This window comes from Scardinius erythrophthalmus (genome assembly GCF_964197995.2).
Source record: "Scardinius erythrophthalmus genome assembly, chromosome: 2".
NCBI lineage: Eukaryota > Metazoa > Chordata > Actinopteri > Cypriniformes > Leuciscidae > Scardinius > Scardinius erythrophthalmus.
In genome coordinates this window covers 50,092,868-50,107,147 of record NC_138222.1, presented here as the reverse complement: position 1 = coordinate 50,107,147, position 14,280 = coordinate 50,092,868, and the positions used below count along the sequence as shown (strand labels likewise).

Sequence of the window (14,280 nt, the reverse complement as noted above, 5' to 3'; positions counted from 1 at the left end):
AGGATCGATTCCTGGCCTGGAGTTTTGTTTAAGCAAAAACAAAGTGTTTAATCTCTTTTTAATTACATTAACGATTTCTCGTTGACACACTTCCTTCTTTGCTTTGACCTCATTACGGTTGATGGCTAAAAAGCTTTTCAGGATACAAGGGTCTTTGTGAATGACTCAAAGAAGATAAAAAATTAAATATGAGAGAGTGAGAAAGAACAAAAGAAGTAAAATATCTATAATACTTTCACAATTTATAAGATGGCTATAAAAAGCTGTAAAAGTTCGTACCTTTATTTCCAAAAGAATTGTTTTTAATGTTTTTCACACTAAATGCTATTTTTAGCTTTTATCATCAAAAGAGCTTTATACAAAAAAATTGTCTCCACCAATCATGTGAGTGAGGGGCAGGACTATTGGTTTGTCCAGCCAATAGAGTGCAATAGATTGCAAAAGTAAAAAAAAAAATCTCTATAAAGGAATTGATTTTGAACAATAACGTATGAACCTTTTAAGACAGACCTACTGTGAGCTATGATGCTGTTAATTGATGTTACATGCTTTTCTTGAAGCCATTAGCCCACATTATTTTAACATTTTTTAAATGACAGTGTTAAACAGGAGAATCCCTGGTGAAAAACGACATTGATTCTGCCCTGAAATCTCCACCAATCAGAAAAGTTTGTAATGTTGTGATTCAACATAACTGGTTGATTTGGTTTATGGCTTATAACTCTTTCACAAAGACTTAAAAAAAAATCCTTATAGGAAAAATGAATGGGAAAAAATACTTCTGAAACCAAGGATGCTGAAGAAGTGGCCAGGCACTGTTGCACTCGATGGCAGATAGATTTCTCAAGGTTAGATGCTTTTAAACCAGTATGTTGTGATTTTGGTCAATTAATTTAAAGAATCACTTCATAAGACTTCATGAGACTGTATGTTTGTTTTTATGCGCATCCAGCAAAGGCAACCTATAAATATTTACAGAATAATACATATATGGGAAATTTATAGTCTCATTGCCAATTTGCCATCATTTCATGGTCTGTTCCCACATTTATACTGCAAACTGTCACCTTGAGTAAAACACAACTCAATTCATCAGAGGCACATGGCAGTGCAAGGAGCACTAGTTTGCAAAACGAATGACTCTGTAATACAAATAAACAGGAGCAGCTGTATATATATATATATATATATATATATATATATATATACAGCTATATGCATTATATATATATATATATATCTCACTGTTTACTCTGCATAAATGACATTCAGGAAAAAAAACTTCTCTACAAACAGGCTGCATACTACAGACAGATGCACCGATGTTTTGAATTAATTTACTGCCTTTAATTGGCAAAAACTGACATTTGGATTAATTTGGTCGCATACAATAATAAAGTAATAAAGAGCACATAATGTGTTTTGCGAATGATATGAAACTGATCAACAATCCATCAGGAACATCTGGTGTGGCCAGAGCGCTTAATGCACTGATTAACATTCAGTGTGATCTAAATGATAAGTCTTTGCTTAGATCACCACATTCCAATATGACACAATATTGGCTGACAATCAAGTGTTGCAGGTTATTTTTATCCTTACTTTGTGCCGTTATGCAACAAACAGGATGTTGAGCATGTGTGATTAATTTTTATGACACACACATATGGCAAATTTGTAGGAGATGTGCTCGGAGGATACCTGGAGAACCTCCAGATAACATATGAGGCAAAAAGTTCACGTTTGAGCTTGTGAGTTTAGGGTTGCTCAACTCTCTGCTCTTTCTCTGTCTATTTTTTCCTTTCACACAGCACACATGCTGTTGTACTAATAGGAATTGCAGGCTGGGGGGGATCGTGCGTGCCGGTGTCATATGGGAGTCATCCAAAACTCCAGACAGTTCTGCGGACCGGAGGATTCTAACAGAATTTAACACCAAATTCCAGAGTTCTAATAGGTCAAGGAGTTCAGACACATGTTCAGTGACTGCCACGAGGATTCAGATTGTGAATTCCACAATACATCTGCTCATGATTCTGATACTGATTAAGTCATATTTAACATCAAAATTACATGATTCAATTAATCTTTTTTGGTGAATATATTCATTTACATGTATCGGGAACACAACCATAAGGTTGCATTTGTTAAAATTAGTTAACTATATTAGTTAACATGAACTAACAATGAAAAATAATTTTAGCTGATGTTCATTTCAACATCTACTAATACATTTTTAGGTCACACTTATCACTATTTACTATTCACTAGTCAACTATTAACTATGACTTTTGCCTCAAACTCAAACTAATTACTGTTTATTAATAGTTAGTAATGGAGTTGTTAAGTTTAGGTATTGGGTAGGATTAAGGGATGTAGAATCTGGTCATGCAGAATAATGCATTAATATGTGCTTTATAAGTACTAATAATCAGCCAATATCCTAGTAATATGCATGCTAATAAGCAACTAGTGAATAGTGAGAATTGAACCCTAAACTAAAGTGTTACCCATTTTTAAAATGAAAAGCTGTATCTGTTAAAATTATTTAATGGACCTGAACTAACATAAACTAACATTTAAAAGCACAGTATGTAATTTTCGCCACTAGATGTCGTATATTCAAAACAGAGTGATGTGCTAGATGCTATAACTACTACTTATGCATTTTTTCATGAGGCTCACGCTGCGTCCGAAGTCACATACTGAGTAGGTACTACATTTGAATTTATGACCGTTAAAAAAGTACGCTCTATATAGTATAAATATGGGTAGTATGAATGAATTCAGACGTACTACATCCGCCATGTTGTCACTGTCACGTGACCTACCAGCATCATTTGTGTTGTTTTACTTCCATTAATAAATCCCCTTCTGTGGCCTCACGGGATAGTAAATGGTCCATCAAATGCAATCACTTCACAATCTTGCTGGAAGTAGTAAGTCATCCGTGGACTTTTCGCCAACTGTTTTTCAAATACTATGTATTTGGACATGCTACTCTTTTGGCATACTGTTTTTCACAAACTATATAGTAGGGAAGTATTCGATTTTGGATGCAGCAACACTGTGTTGCCTTGGTTTCTATGGCAGTAAAAGCTGAAACAGAGGATCAAGCGGACATGATGGCATTGACAGTCGATGCATTGAGGCGGGACGTTACACTGGTTAAATCCAGAGAATTTTCAATTTTAACCATTGTATTGGATTGAATGTATTGCTCATTGTTAGTTAATGCATTACCTAATATTAAGTAACAGGATCTTGTCGTCAAGTGTTACTCGTGAAAAAAAAATCAATAGAATAAAAAAATATTTAAAAATAAGTACACTAGCATATAGATTAGTATCAATTGATTTCATGGGTTCTTTTAGCTAGTTACTCCACAACACCGTTACACTTCTGAGTATTTGTTTGGGTCTCTCAGAATTGTTTGTATATTTGTTAGTTTCTCTCTGATTCAGTGGCTTTGAACTGAAAGAGATGTGAGCGTGTTTATGTACATACCAGCTGGTGGCCAGGCCTTGATGTAGCCAGTACAGTGCACAACAGAGTACTGAGCCTCCCCCTCCTTAGATGGGCCAAGACCATTTCTGCGAAACAAAGAGAGACACAAAGAGAAATGAAACAAATAAAAAAAACATGACTGGTACTCGTGTTTGGTACATTAAAGTTGGCATTCGGGTCATATTAGGATAACGGTCTGCAGGATCTGATTTGGAAAGCCGGCACGAACCTCAGCAAAAATGTTCCCTTTAGCGTTTCACATCAAAATATAACACAGAAGCACAACAACATGGCTCTCTGCAAACATCAAGATTATTTCAGTTTTGCTTTTCCAAAGTTGGTATTTTAATACCATCTTCAAATCACTTTCGTTGAAAAGTTTGGGGTCTGTAAGATTTTTTTAATGTTTTTGAAAAGTCTCTTTTGCTCACCATGGTAGCATTTATTTGATCACAAATACAGTAAAAACTGTAATATCATGAAATATTATTACAATTTCAAATAACTGTTTTCTATTTGAATATATTTTAAAATGTAATTTATTTGTGATATTTTTTTTCAGGATTCTCTGATGAATGGAAAGTTCAAAAGAACTACAATGAATAGTAGTACTGACGCATTGAATTTTATGCATTTTAAAATTGAAAATGTATATTTATTTTTTAAATGATTTTTCATACATTTATAAAGGGTTTTAGAAATGCAGAGGTACCAAAATGTATGGCAAAATTAAGTAACTTATTAAATGAATTCACAATATGTGCAAATTCATTTTAATCTAACTCCTAATATGATGAAAACAGCTTTGTTAATGTTTCTTGTCCCGTCACATTGACAGTTACGAATTACATTACACAATTCACGTAAATTATACAGTATATTATCAATTCAAAATGGTGATATTAGACAAAAGTTTATTAGTTTGCATACTTGATTATTTCTGTTGATCGTTTAAAATTTCTATCGTAAAACATCTGTCAAATATTCCAGTTTTAGTTTAGCTACTTGCATCTTATCTCACACTTTTATGAACTGAAGCATCACGCAGGAATTTGCGCTCAGAAGCTTTTTGTCAAACATTTTGACATTGACGAGCGCTATCTTACTGCTGAGGCAGCTCAAGTGAGAAGGGTAGTTAACTTGGCGTTGTGCAATATCCTTGCAGCACTAAAGTAGAGTTAATACTGGCCATTTATTTCTATAAGTCTTACTATATACTTCTCAGAAAAATACAGAGGTCTGGACCTTAATGGTGGGTATATACATGCAATTCACCTGAGCAATCTCCTGAGGAACCAAAATAACATTTCCAGAAATATTCACTCTGCGCTTCTGAACTTAGGAGATATTAAAAAAGCAAGGGGAAACCAAATTTTCACAATATCCATAAACCCGGAGTCAGAAATTTTTTTACTCAATCCATTAATACAAAAGAACTTTGTGTGCCTTTCTCATAATATCCTTCATGCGCTCTGCGCACAATCCCATCCCCCTGTCAAATCAGCCAAGATTAGTCTTAGTTAGTCCGTTTAATTTGCTATAATTAATTTATTTCTGTTTAATTAGCTCAACTAGCAGTGCATGGTGCTAGCTACGCCATGGCATTTACCTTGAATTAATTATTTAATTCTTGTTCATGAGCTCAACAGGTTGAGCATTACGCAGATCGTGGGTACGATTCCCAGGGTAAACATAATGATAAAGTGTATTCTTTGAATGCACAATTTTGAATGTCAGTTTGGATAAAGCATCTGCAAAATGGGTGAATTGAAATATTCACTATTTCTTTTATTTAAGATTTACTATCCAACATCATCTCTGATCTACTTGGCACTTCTCACCTCTGTGTGTTTTGTGAACTGTACGACAGCCCTTATTCATTTTTGCATAAAAGCTTGACACACGTACGCCATTTATCATTTAGACATCTGATATGTACTTTTTTCACAGATGTTCCTGGAATAGGTGATTCCTGCATTCCAGAGCTGTTATGGCCCGCAAAACACACAGCGCTGTAAGTTTGATGCAGACAAACAACATGCCTACTGTGGAGTGGAAGGCAGTGGGTTCAACATCAGGGGTCAAAGGGCGAATTTCCGGAGGAATGAATAGGAACACTGGCGTTACATTCTCAGGAACAAATTCTAGGAAATTTCTTGAAGAAACAAAACTCCTAGAAGTCGTTCCTAAGAATGTAATGCCAACTGTCCTAGTTGACAAACTGAAAAGTGCCGAAAAGTGCCGCAAGACAAATTCTGATTCCCAGATAAGAATTTCCATAATTGGGCCTGTTTACACGAGGTCACTTAATGCATTTTTTCTGATCGGATAGATATCTGATTTGTTAAATCGGTTCCATTTACACTTGGACAAATTAATATGTCTCTCTGCAAAACGAATATAAATCCAAATCAATTCCTGCACTAAATTTACGTTCACGCCAGTGAAAGCAACAGATATGCGCTTCATTCTATTTATCATCAGCTAATTTCAAGATCAAAGAACGCAATAGGAGAGAGAGCGGCATCAACACTGGTAAGATCATTTAGTCTCACTACGTATAATGAAGACGATTGTGTGTTGAGTGTCTGCGACTTAATTTCATTTTTCATAGTTTCATTTGCGCCTTGGTTTACTTAAGAGATCCTCAGCTACTCATCTGCAGCGATGCGTGTTGCAGTAGCGCTGTCATATCTGACTATAACATATACACCTTGCATTTCACAAGTGTCCAGTTTCGTCTGGAATGCGTCTCAGAAGCGTTTCGGAGGGCATTTACACTTGGTATTTTCACGATCGGAGAGCTATCCGATCAGAGGAAATGCATAAAGTGACCAGGTGTTTCTTTCATGACCTTGGGTATTTGGAATTGTATGTTGTCATCCATGTATTGTATAATTATATATGGTCTCTGGTAATGTCTTTGTTTTACCTGCCTGGGACTATGGATGTAAATTAGCAATGTTGTTATAATCTGGTATATTTACATTTTGTATTTTATATTGATGTTCATTAACATGCATTGTCCCTAATAAACAAACAGGCCAAACATAAAGTACTACTGCATGAGTTCTATTTTGAATTAGAGGATGTTGGTTAATACAGTAGGGTTGAATAACTGCAGAATTGGGTGCAAATTTAAGATTTGAAAACTCCATTGGAAAAAGAGAGATTCATACCTGTATCTCTTTCTCATGCTAGACAACCGATTCAGTGAGATATGATCCAATGGTGCACTGCCACACCTAGAGAAACATTTAAAAACAGTTCATTTCTCATCATAAATGAAAAAGAACACAAATACATTTTTGATAAACATTAAAGTTTGGAAACCTCAACTTAATTATTAGCTTTTATGTAAAAGAAATATATAAAAAGTGTGGTACTATCAGCAAAGAAGATTCATTTAAATAATATGTACTCAGAGAAAAACTGAAAAACTGCAAATAAATTTAACAAATTAGATAGATAATTAAATTTTGTTAAACTTTAGAGTTTGGAAACCACAACATAATTATGATACACTATGGCACAAATTATCACTTATAAATAAAAAAAGATTTTAACATTTGTATGTTAATAAAAAAATAAAAATGATAAAATCTAAAATTCAAATGTGACAATCAGTAAAGAAGATTCAGATTAAATAATATGTACTCAGAGTTTGCATTAACCAGAAAGTAATTTAACACATTTAAAAAGAAAGGCAAAAATGTTTATGTGATTTTTACAACCCAAAAAGATTTTTTTTAAATATAATATAATATATTGGTACTTTACAATAAGGTCTCATTTGTTAAATTAGTTTTAACAATGAGCAATATATTTTTTACAGCATTTAATAACCTTTTTTAATGTTTGTTTATAAAAAATATACTGTAGTTCACAGTAACTAATGTTAACAGATACATAAAATGTAGTAGTAAATGTTGAGATTAACATTAACTAATGTAATAAATGCTATAAAATTTTTGTTTATTCTTAGTTCATGTTTACTAATGTAGTTGACTAATGTTAACAAATGAACCCTTACTGTAAAGCATTACCAATAAATCTAATATTCTAATTACCATACACGTCTATTAGGACTATATCTATCTCCTGTTATCTCGTGAATCCAGCTAGTAAAGACAATACGAGTGACCTGAGATCTCTTGACACTGTTGAAGGGGAAAATAGTTCACATCTGTTTTAACTTGAGCTGTTTATCCTCCACAGTCATTTCCATTAGACCTGGCATGACAAAGTCTGTTGTCCCTCAGGTCTTTGTCAAATAGTTTGTCAAGTGTTCATGAATGCAAGGTATGCAAATAAAAAGCACATACATTTTTCGAATACAACAAGAAAGTAAACGTCCCTCCGAGTGGAGCCGTGATGTCTAATAGTGCTCGGACAAACTATTGCATAAAAACTTTTAAGAATGACGATCATGTTTTTAAGCGGTTCTGTTTATCTCAAGTGTTTTTATACACACTTGACCAATGTGCTCATCCGCTAACATGCAGTTTCAATTTGTAAGACGACCACAAATAGAAACCATTAAACACGAACGCATTCTTGATGTTACCAACTCTCATATTTATGTGCTGAATGTAGCACAAAGACATATGAGACTTCATCATACGTTATGTCGTAATTTGCTCGTCATGGTTTATATCTTGAACAAGCAAGGACATTCGAAACAAATTCGGGAAATGCATGTTTCCATCTGTTGTTAAACATAGACCGTTTCAAAACAACCTTATGATCGAAAACACCTTTTAAACATAATGCGGGAAGGACAGGAATGTTCAGCAACAACAACAGTCTTGGTTCCTGTTTGTCTCATTGCTAAAAAATCCTATTATGAATACATTTTGTTGTCTTAAAAGTCATGCAGGTTTTAAACTGTAACAGCAAAATTATATTGTCATGATCAGAATAACAGATGAAAAAACCAACACTTGGATAAACAGGGAAATACTTCATAAAGGATCAACACAAAACATAATTGAAGAGCATTTTACAAGGGAAACATGGAGACAGTCTATTAATGTTGTGCAGATTGATAATAGTGATTCCACAACATTTTTGTTCGAGTAGAGAGTAATTTCACGCCAAAATAAACATACGTGTGGATTTATTTAAAAGCAGTGATATAAATGTTAACGGCACACCACAAGAAATAGTCCGACCTGATAAAAGTTCTAAAAGGTATCTGAATAACAAAAAAAAAAAAAAAAAAGAAGAAAAAAAAGGGCACATTGTTTCTTGAGAAGAGTGAACTCTTCCATAACCAGTCCTGATTCTTAAAGTCACCATGAAATTAAAACTGACAATCCTTATATTTATGGAATATTGCAGTATTTATTATAAATAATTGATCGTGTTTTTTTTTGTTTTTTTTTCACATGCCTTGTAATTTTTTAATCAAAATAACTTCCCCTCTTGCAGTGACATCTCTTCTCTTCTCTGATGATGTGTTCACTGGTGTGAGGGCGGGACAATCTGTCACTCACATGAGATCAACGAATAGCAAACCACAACCATCCAATCGATTCCCCATGGACAAAATCAAGTCCCGCCCAACATTTTTTCTTGTTCGAGAAGTCGTTTCACTGAGATTATGAGATCTGTGAGCTCATTGAGACTGTAACTGTACCTCATTCTGCAGATGAAGGAACGTCTGGATCCCATACACATTCTCATAGAGGACTGCTGTCCTTCCTTCTTCACCGTCCCCGTCTTTAGGTCCAGAATACGCCCTGGATATGCATTAAAATGTATAAACACACAGAAAAAAAAAAGAAGAGAAAACACGAAATAGATTAAAATAGGAATGGTCATTTCAAATGGCATATTTTGTGGTACAGTACTCTAAAAAACAAAATCACTTGAATTACCTGAAAATTTTAATGTTTTATTTACAAATGTTACATCGCCAATAAGATAACTCAAATATTTATATATGTTACCGACAAAGTGTGAAATCCCGGTATTGTATAGAATGCCTAGGCAATGTATAGAATGCCTGATGGTTTTTGGCAAAAATACATCACCTAATTCTATACATTACCTAGGCATTCTATAGAATGCCGGATTACACACTTTGCCGGTAACATATACACTACTTGTCAAAAGTTTGGTATATTATTTTTAATTATTATCAATGTTCAAAAGCTTATATTTTAGACTGTGCTAAAACCATGATATATTTTGTTGTCAGGATTCTTTGATGAATAGAAATGAACAGCATTTATTTGAAATAGAAGTCTTTTGTAACATTATAAATGTCTTTACTGTCACTTTTGATCAATTTGATGCATCCTTGCTGAATGAAAGTGTTAATTTTTTCTTTCTTTCTTTTTTATTTTACTTAACCAAAATTTTGAATGGTAGTGTATTACGGTTTCCACAAAAACAGTAAGCAGCACAACTGTTTTCAGTATTAATAATAATAAGAAGAAATGTTTCTTGAGCAGCAAATCACATGACACTGAAAACTGGAGTAATGGCTGCTGAAAATTCAACTTTGTCTCACAGGAAAAAATTACATTTAAAAATATATTTAAATAGAAAACATTTATTTGAAAACATTTCACATTATATTATAGTTTATTACTGCATTTTTTCATCAAATAAATGCAGCCTTGGTGAGTATAAGAGAAAATAAAAGTAAAAATAATAATAATTCATACCACTAAAGAAAAAAATACACTCCATGAGTACTGAAAATTAGATGTAGATGCCACTAGGGTTACGCACATGTAAAAAGCTTACCACATTTTTGGTTTCACACACAAGTTCTTTCAACCATTAAGGTGTATCATCATCCATTGGGATACATGATTATATCAAGGACCACATATACAAATCAAAAAATTGCAACACAACCTGCAAAAATCATAAGGCCAAGGCACTCGAGAACTTGTAAAAAAATAAAAAGCCTTTATTTATTCATGGCTATAACATTTTTTTAAACATTTACATATATCCACACACCAACGTGTTGCGGCTGATACGCCTTCATCACTGGATGCACCTGCTATCAACTCGTATCACTTCAACATCATGCATCCACAATGCCACCCAGCACATTTAGTGTTAAAGATAAGATTTTTGTGAGCGATTTAGCTGGGCTATATTTTGTGTATTTGCCTGCCGTAGGAAACAAAGGAAAAGCTATTTGTGTTACTTGAACTGAGTTTTTACTTGACTACTCGTACACATTCTTAGTTTAAATCATTACCATGATGGCCTCAAGTTACAAAATACGTTTCTAAGATACCGCAGTAAGTTTACAGAAGCCTTTCAAACCTGATGCACCCCATAACAAACAACAAATGTGCCCACAAACACACACAGATGCACAGTAAATGTTATGACCATCTCGTTCACTGCTACATTATCTGCTCGATTATACGGCACAGAAGACTGGCTAAAATAATCAAATCACAACAATTTTAAAGTTGTTTTTCCCCATCCAGCACAGCTAGAATAAGGGAGGAAAACAATCCGAAGCAGCCAAAAAATGTTATTGGATTAGCAAAACACCCACAACAATATTCAAAGTGTGAGCTATACTTCTCGGAATGCTGATACCTAGCCTATAGGACAAAAGCTCAGGATTAGTGAAGCCTGAAGTTATTTCCATAAACAAATTAGCTGACATGCCTTTCAGCGGAGGAGAAGCGGTCTCCGAACTGATCCAGTGACAGCTGCGAAAGCCCTCAGGAGCAGATCTAATTGTCGGGAAGTCTTTCCAGTCTGAAGGACAGACGCCAAGAACGTTGGAAGCATTTAAAAGCTATTAATACTCTTCTCCAAGACGGATAACAACAGAACCACTCAATAAGTTCAAGAACATAAAGAAAGAGGCCCTTGGTAGTTGTTGTTGTACAAACAATTGGGTGAAAAACCAGATGGAGATGATAAACGAAGCTGGACTATGATCGTAAATCATCCAGATGGCGACCCACTGCCCTGAGTACAGCCGCACGCTGCTACCAACAACCCAATAACAATGAATAGGTCAGACATGCTGTAATATCAGCCTTTCAACAAGGCAAAAAATATTTCAAAAGCTAAAAGGTTTTTCAAGGCCAATATAATAACAGTTTAGTGATGTCAAATTAGACAGGAATTTTTCCACATTCACCTCCACAATAGCTCTGACCTCTCGGCCTCCCCAACGTTAAACTTTTTTTGACTTTCTGACGACTTCTAGTGGTCAAAATGGGATTTTGTGTGATGTAGGATGACAAGAAATTGTGATAAAGTGCCAACACTAAGTTTGGCACTGAATGCTTCAAGATAACACAGGGGAAGTAACGAAAAATCAAGGTACCATGTGTATTTTCACCATGGGTGTGGCCATTTTTAAAGTGTCTGGTTTCCAGTCTCATCTGCTTCCAGTTATTTTAGCTGTACAAAAAGTCTATTATGCAGCTTAATATTGAAAACAGGTATTCAGAAAAGATTCAAAAAACTTAGTCTATCAGATAGTGATAAAAATTTGTCTTATGTAAAAGGCTCACACACTTCAAATATTGTTGTAATTGCAAACCACAATAGTTTGTAGTGCAAATAGTTTTACCGTTTACTGCACTTTGATATTCTTCTAGGTAAATAGCGGCTAATGAAGCGAAAGTCTCGCACATTCACTGAAAATAGCTTACTTCTGCATTGCAAAATAAGGTTGATACAGCCAAGCAGATGAGCCCAGAATATGAACACAACATTGTAAAATGTAAGTTCAGGTACAGTTTTGTACAGGTAAAATAACTGGAAGAGAATGACACCAGAAGCCACATTCAAGTTACAAATGGCTGCACCCACAACCTGGTAAAAAATAACTTATTCAAGCCATGACCTCAAAAAAGCCATTGACCGGTTTTACAGTAATTCTCTTTGATCGCATCTCAATCAATCTTCTTGTTTGCACTGGTATGAGTAAGTGCTAGTCATATATGCATGGTGATTTGCTGTTTTGAAGACCGGCGTGGGTTTGGATGACCGTTCCTCAGCCTCCTGCTTCCCAAAGCAGAGCTCAGCAGGTGGCGTTTGCTTTGGAGCAGGTTCCCTGGACGCTTCTACAACGGAGAACTTTGGTTGATCTTTGAAGGACTCCAACAGCAGGCATGGGAACATCACCTCCTGACGAGCATGACTCCTCCAACTTCAACTCCGTGACCACCTGAAGGGGATCTAAGGACAACACTTGGAGGAACGAGGAAATGTTAGCCAGAACTCCCAGATCGGTCCCAGAACCACAAGAACTTCCAAGCAAAATCCCCAAATCCTCTGAGAAGAAAAAAGGCACAATGTGGAATCTGGGCAAAAGCCCGTTTCATTAGCATTACAGAATGCATAAAGGGCCGTGCCACACATATATATCCCATTTTTGCCACACAGACTCCATTGTTTCTTCTCTGTGGGCAAGTGTATCATTATTATTCTAAAACTGAACAAAGCAACAAAAAATGGCAAATATCCCAGGCCACCAACCACAGCCAAGCTAAATATTTAGGCGGCAGTCGCCGTCGACAAGCCTGTCGTAGATGGAAGGACAAACAAATAGTGTTGCCAGAGAAATAATAGCTGTCCTTCAAGGATGTATCCGAATGGAAATTTAGGCAGATATTGAGAACGTTATCTTCATCAGCAAAGTATGTTTATAAAAATAAACTGAGGAAAAATGGGTCAGTTTAGTCATCGACTAAAGAATGCTCTTTTTGAGCCTGTTACACTGTTTGAAGGCACTCTGAAATGTTTTTTAAATTTGGAAATCGTATTTAATTTCCACAGAGAATTTCAGGTCGGGATGTTGCTTGAATCTGTAACCTTAAGGGAAGCTGTATTCTGTTATTCTTTCATTTATATTCAACCATCATTCCATCAATCCATGCATTCCCTGGGAATCAACACTGTGATGTTGGCAAACGCTTGCACCATGCTTTACAAACAATAATACATACATTATTATTATTCAAATCAGCCGCTTTCTCATATATTTGCAGTTATTGTCTTAAGATTAGTCATTCGTTTTCATGCCATGTTACAGCTCATAGCTCACCAAACTTGTAAACAGGTTAGATACGTAGGCTACAGGCAACAAAAACAAATTTGAGCATTCTTTGAATGTCGCAATGCTCGCTTTAATAATTGATGAGAAAATATTTAATTTTGTCACCATGAAGATGAATTGCATTGTAAAAATTCTGATAGTTCAACAGAATTTGTGAGTCATGGCATTATGTACATAACTAATGTTATGTAAAAATGGCTCTAAATGGCAGAGATGCCTTCCGTGGGCCATTCATTATGCTTTATAATACACATTAGGATCAGTTTTATGTCCCAGTGAAACATGGTAATACTTTTCCATTAATAGTTACAGCTTTAAATAGTATAATGCATTAAGATCAACACTTAATCTGATGTCTCATGTGTTATTTATACTATTTTATGTTTTGCAATTCAGAACACTCTTTAAAACCATAACCATTAATGGGTTATAATGTATTTTAACAGTGATTATGAAACATATAATGTGTTGTATATAAAAATCACAATGCATAAAGAATAGTATTTTGATGCAATACATATGCAGGCTTCATGTAAAGCTTTCCATGTATATATGAATATGTATATGAGACAAGAACAGATTGTGTAGTTTCACACAGGTGTGTTGTGTGGTCTGATGGATGGTGTGCAAGATCTCACTGATGTCTCCAGCCATCATTTCCCACTTCAGGGGGAAAAAACACACACGCACACAACACACACACAAAC

At 35.0% G+C, this 14,280-nt stretch overlaps 1 protein-coding gene across 4 annotated transcripts in view; it reads right to left on the bottom strand.

Moving 5' to 3' along the window:
- The window catches only part of arnt2 (aryl-hydrocarbon receptor nuclear translocator 2), a 79,103-nt gene that overhangs the window by 38,302 nt on the left and 26,521 nt on the right, over positions 1-14,280 (bottom strand). For all 4 annotated transcript variants that reach the window (XM_081358742.1, XM_081358740.1, XM_081358741.1 and 1 more), the window contains 3 exons: positions 9,149-9,251; positions 6,687-6,752; positions 3,508-3,593 (listed from right to left, as the gene is read on the bottom strand). In XM_081358742.1, the coding sequence (XP_081214868.1) occupies positions 3,508-3,593; positions 6,687-6,752; positions 9,149-9,251 (255 nt within the window). The remainder of the gene's footprint in view (positions 1-3,507; positions 3,594-6,686; positions 6,753-9,148; positions 9,252-14,280) is intronic.